The following is a 6,155-nucleotide window of genomic DNA, read 5'->3' on the forward strand; positions in this document are numbered from 1 at the left end:
TTAACACCAAGCCTTTTACTTTACTCTTTCCTATTTTGCTCACTAAACTTTACTCTCCTATTTTACTCATCGTACTTTCAATTTTTTTATTTTGCTCACTAAACTTTACAGATTGAATCATTTTTCTCACTCTGTCGTTAACTTTCTAATAGTATTATGACGTGGCACAGTAATCAAAACGATGTCGTTTTGAAAAACTCAAATATACTCTAAAATTACGTCGTCTTGGTGAGTACAATATGAGAGAGAATAAAGTCCAATGATTCATGGTGTAATTTACTCTTTTTCCTTATTTTCTTCATTTTCTCTCCACCGACCACTACATCATTTTCATTATGGCCACCGTCGATCGCCGTAGATGGTGGTTGTTCGATCCTAAATTTCATGGGTCGGTTCGTCTTGACCCCCCTGAGTCCGAATCTGCTGGTTGTCTCATCGGAACATGTCCAAAAACCCGTAAATTTGGACTAAAACATTTTGATTTTCTCACTTTCAATCTCAAATTTGTGGACTTTGAAGCAAATTCCGACAAAATTGTGGTCGGATTCGGACTCAAGGTGTCGATGTAAAGCGACCCATCCCATTTTGGGACCAAACGACCACCATTTATGACGGTCGACGGTGGCATCCTTCCACCTTTTGTTTTTATTTTATTTTTTTAATTATTTTATGCGAAATAATAATAAATGCAACATCATCAGTTGTTAGAGAGAAAATGATCGAGCGAGCAAAATGATTTGATTGTAAAGTTCAGTGAGCAAAATAGAAAAATTGAAAGTACAGTGAGAAAAATAAGAGAAAGAATATGGTTCAATTAGGAATGATGTAATTTACCCTATTTATAAATACATGAATTCACACTACTGATTTTTACTCATCCGTTACTTATGATATGAGATGAGTTCAGATTGATCGTTTTTTCAATTGATTCTTGATTTTTCAGTACTAATTTTAATTTTTTGAATTCTTTTATTTTATTTACACAAACTGTGTTTTAATTTGTAATTTTTTTAGCATTGTTTGGTAAAATTTCCTAGTATTTTTTATAATAAATATTAAAAAACAATATATATATATATATATATTATCTTTAAGTAAGTTTCACTATTTTTTTTGGGTAATACTGCTAAGATGAGCTCCATTTAGAGCTTCAAGATCGTTCAGCAAAAGACTTTCCACCTCCCTCGGTGCAGACTGGTAGTGCACAACACCAATCGGTTTTCCCCTTGCTAAACTAGCCAGCTTGTCCACAACACAATTGGCCTCACGAAATACATGGCTAATCCTGATTTGCCACTCTCGATTATGCAATTTCCTCCTAATCAGCTTTAGAATCGAGCTTCCCTCTTGGGGTCGCTATTTTCAGCAAGGAGTTCCACTGCTTTCGCACAGTCTGTTTCCACCATTACTTTCCTAAATCCAAGTTCCCAAGCATATTGCAGCACATCATGGATAGCCCACAACTCGGCATTAAGAACCGAACAAATGCCAATACTACGAGCAAAACCAAAGATCCATGCACCCTGAGCATCGCGAATTACACCCCCAGATGCCGCCATGTTTCCTAACCCACCAACAGCACCATCCGCATTTGCTATAACCCAGTCCCCCATCGGTCTCTGCCACCTCGTTATCTCTATAGCTCTCACTCAGCTTGGATCCTGGTTCAAAGCAGTAGCCACGACTTCCTCCTTCAGACGTAAACATTGCACATCAAATCCTCATGCTCAATAAAGCCGGTTGAAAAACAATAGAGCACCTTCTTTTCCATAGCCTTCAACAAACAATCGCAAAAAGCAGGTTCCAGTTTGAATCATCAATCGCAAAATGCATTTGATTTGTCAAGTTGGCCATGAGCCAAGCAGAATCGGTCATTGACATAAACATATCAATCTTCTCTGATTTAATAAACTTCTTCCACATCACCGACGAAGAGGGACACCTTCGAAGTACATGCTCCATATCCTCCACATCGTGACCACAAAGAGGACATCGGGCACTAGGAGCAATATGACGCCTGAACCTTTCTTCATTTGTCATTAATCGTCCATGGAACACAAGCCACAAAAAACTTTAATTCTTTGTGGCACCTTAGTTCCCCATATCACCTGCCAATCTTTTGCGGAATCATTCTGATCCAATATGGCGTATCACTTCCTAGAGCCGGCTGAGGAGGGTAGATGGCTACAATCCGATTACAAAATATTTATCTTTTACTATAAAAATAATATTAATTATAAATAAATAAAATTTGATTTGATTTGATAACCAGACCTTTTAACTTGTGAACCATAAACCGTGTGAAACCCACGGTTTAGCTCGATTTAGATTTCTCAATTTGTTTTGAACAACCCCACTTATAATTTGTTATAATACTATTTTTTATTAACTCATTACATATAAAATATTAATTTTTAAGAGAATAATTTAACAACAAAAATAATAATATTATCTAATCGAACTAAATTCTCAATTTCTTTCTGTAACGACCCGAAACCTAAATTAGAAGTTCGGGTCAACCCGAGACCCATAGTTGGAGCCCAAGGACCTATTATAACAGCTTAGACCAAGTTTAATTGGAATTGGGCTGAGTTGGGCCCAAACGAATTCATGAAAGGTGATGAAAATTTTATGAATTAGGAAGTTCAAGGACCAAAAATGAAATTTTCCCCTTGAGGTTTTGAAAGATGAAAACCCTCCTTTTATAATCAGATTTCACGTAAATTAACCCCTAAAAATCTCACCAAACCTCCTCCTTCTTCCTTCCATCATTTTCCATTCCTTTTCCCTTTAAAAGTCTAGTTTCCAAGCATTTCCATTCTAGTTTGGCTTAGGTAAGGTAAGATTTATAATTCTTATCATCCTAACTTCAATTAAGCTCCATTTCTCTAGTTTTTAGTCATGGAACCAAAAATGAGCTTTAAGGGGTTTATGAGAATCTCTAGATTCTAGCCATTTTTAGTAAGATTCAAGTCATAAAATAATTTTAAACCCCAATCCAAAATATTATTTGAGATAGTAACCCTTTTACTTACCCTTGTTTAGAGAAGGAAGTGTGAGAGAGCTCAAATGCAAGGGGGGAAAATTGACACTTGGTTGAATTGGAGAGGTTCTAGCAGCCTAAGAAATAAGGTATCCACACTTGCAACTCTTTCATACTCTTTGTGGGTCTTTAGAAATTTAACATTTTCAGCACCCAATTGCTCACAAAGCCTGTTGCTGTCTGTGTATTTCTAAATATTGCAGAGGTTCCAAGTAAAATATATCAACCTTCTATGGAAACTCAAGTGCGTCCATGGCCATCAATGCCAGTCTCACATGAAACACTTCATTCAATGCCAAAACCAGACACTCATTGCAGAAATAAAATTGTCCGCATTGAAGCTACAAAACTGAGTTGGGGGATCTTCCGTTGCCATCCAGTATGATTTCAAATAAATCAGCCTCGGATTCCTCATCGAAATCCATCGTGGGATAATTACTCCCGTTGTTGTTGTGGCTGCCTTTAGTTGTGCATCTGTTAAGCCATTGGGAGTCGATTCTTCCCATTGAAAAAAGCTCTTTACTGTCTTCATAGCCCAGAGCGGCCGCAGGGGAGTTTACAAGGGGGCCAATGAAACATGGATTTGGCGTCCGTTGTCCATTTGCCGGTGCATATGCAAAGGCACTTTGTCCAAAATTAACTAGAACCGTTACATCATCGTTTGCTGCAAGAGTTGGATAAAGGGGAGTTCCGAATTCCTCAGACTTGCAATTTATTACACGTACCAGCTCCGAATCTAATGTGAAGAACACTTTCTTTTGCCTGGGATCGAACCCGCAACCTATCACCTTCTCTGTCTTCCCCCACTCTTCTTTCTTGGATTCAAACACTAGTTTAATCCCTAGAATATGAGAACCAGATGCTTATCAAAACTCGAGAATTAAAACAACACGAAACAAACAAGAGGAAAGAAGTTGGATAAAGGAGCGAGTGGCATATGACTAGAAAGTTGAACCACTTAGCCTAAAGTTTTATAATTACAGATCATACAGCAGTAACAATAAATTAGAGGAAAATGCTGCATCTTTTTTTGGGTCAGTAGCTTACACCTACCCAACAGTGGCGAATCTAAAAATTTAAGAATAAGAATCTAAAATTTTAATTTTTTAAAAAAAATAATGGATATGCAAAATTTATAATTTTTTTTCTTTTTTACTTAACACGTTAAGTTAAATTTAATCACTTCTTTCAAATAATGGATGCACTTGGCCATGGGCTTAGTGCATCCGCCACTGCCAATACACTGAAGGGTGGCACTATTGACGTATAGTAATTCATTCATGACCCTGTGGCAGTGGGCCTTTTCTCAACCACTTCAGGGTCAGGCTAATTTGGAGACCTTTTAGTTGAGAGATTTGTTCCGTTCACTGGTGGACGGTTGCCACATTTTGTTATTGCTAAACACAAGAGTCTAGCTTCTGAACTACTATTATATTTGCAGATGGAGTGTGCTTAATCTCCATAAACATTAAAAAATGGGTTTCTAATGTAGGAAAAAAAGTGTATATTGAAAATTAATTACCATCGAGATAGACAGAACCATCGGAATTGAAACCAATGGATCCTGGATAGCTACCAGGAAGCTTCAAAGGAAGAGAGCCTCCTGCAGTCAGTCCCACCGATAGCATTACTGTTTCACCCTTTCCGTCATCTTTAATTGCAAGCTTTAATTCCTCGATCGTATTAATATCATGACTGCTGATAGCATGGACCAAAGATTCTGAACTTGCTTTCGGATTTGAATTTTCTTTGATGAGTTTTATCTTCTCGTCTTCTCTTAGCTTGCCGCTTGGACTTGAATCATGATCATCTCGGCGGCAATACAGAATCGTGATCTCGAAATAGGCATCTTGAGGGAAAACTGAGCTTCCCAAAGGAGGCCCTGGCAAGGGCAGAGCTGTTCTGATAACAGATGCTGCCTCCATGGAATGATGGCCTAGACTCCCTTTCTTTGACCCAGAGCTGAGCCTGATCTTTTGCATGAAATCTGATGATCCTTGGCAAACTTCCCAGTTCACCTCTACATCGTTTCCTCTTCCAAAATCACCAGCCGCACATAATCCTAACAGGCTTGATCGTGTAGAAGGAGACGACATGTAATTCGTGAAGCCAAATCGAGACCATCCGTTCTCAACTGCATCGGTGACGAGAGATGGATGATCAGCCCAATTAAACAAAGGTTTTGTCGAAACCCCGTGTCGAAAAACATAGTAATTCCCCCTTCTCTTGCTATCTAAATCAATCTGATGATGATGATGCAGACTCGCCTGGTTTAGTCTAGCAATCCCGTCTTGAAAATTTTTAGTCCCAACGGCTCTGTTGTCGTCAACAATATCTTTACGGTAACACCAGCGACGCATAAACACAACCAAAAGGATCAAAAGGATAACGACGACCACCGCTGCTACCGCCACACGAGTCCATTCAGGCATCGCTCTTCTAGTATTTTCTTTGCCTATATAAATTTTCAAATACAAATAAAGAGTTTATCTTTTTCCCTGAAAAATGTATCAGGGGAGAAAAGGGAGATGATTGATAAAGAGATAGAAAGGTCAAGGGAAGAGTGGACCAAGACTGGATCAAGAAAGGTAAGCAAATATGGTAAAATAGTAAAGGAGAGCGAACCAGTTCGTGGGGGATTTGGGCAATTAACGTTTTTTTCTTCTTCTTTATTTATGGTCCATTCTTTATTTAATGTGAACCGACAATCCTTCTTCATTAAAAACGCGTTTATTAATTCATTTCCCTTTTATCTTCTGGGTTTTCAAAGGAGAGAGAAAGAGGAGATGATGCCTACTTATTGTTTGTTTGTGAAATCGCAATCCCTTCTAGAAAACCAAGAATTACAAGCCTGGCCACCGAGGGCACTTTCATTGTTACGATTGAACATTTGGGAGTCGAGCAAATGCCAAAGCAGGGGAGAGACACTGTAGGAAAAAAGTTTTAAAAGAGTGAGCACAAGCTAAGGAACAGGGTTTTTATTGTACTGCGTGCTGGTCGTTTCACGGTCAATTTCATGTAAAAATTACTCGATATGATTTTGAGGAAGAAAACACGGGAACTTCTGTTGTGCGATATTTAAAAAAAAAAATTAAAATTAAAAATGATATAA

The 6,155-nt window shown here is 38.2% G+C and overlaps 1 protein-coding gene across 1 annotated transcript; it reads right to left on the reverse strand.

Annotated features, from left to right (window-relative positions):
- Nucleotides 1-3,249: 3,249 nt before the first annotated feature.
- On the reverse strand, nt 3,250-5,622 carry LOC120216641. The gene is made up of 3 exons (XM_039213994.1): nt 5,347-5,622; nt 4,566-5,310; nt 3,250-3,884 (listed from the first exon to the last, which is right to left on the reverse strand). Exons 1-3 carry the CDS (start codon nt 5,473-5,475, stop codon nt 3,385-3,387), a joined length of 1,374 nt encoding a protein of 457 aa, XP_039069925.1. The 5' UTR covers nt 5,476-5,622; the 3' UTR covers nt 3,250-3,384.
- Between the last annotated feature and the right edge of the window lie 533 nt (nt 5,623-6,155).

Source organism: Hibiscus syriacus, unplaced genomic scaffold (assembly GCF_006381635.1).
Source record: "Hibiscus syriacus cultivar Baekdansim isolate YM2019G1 unplaced genomic scaffold, ASM638163v2 tig00110163_pilon, whole genome shotgun sequence".
In the NCBI taxonomy this organism is placed as follows: Eukaryota; Viridiplantae; Streptophyta; class Magnoliopsida; order Malvales; family Malvaceae; genus Hibiscus; species Hibiscus syriacus.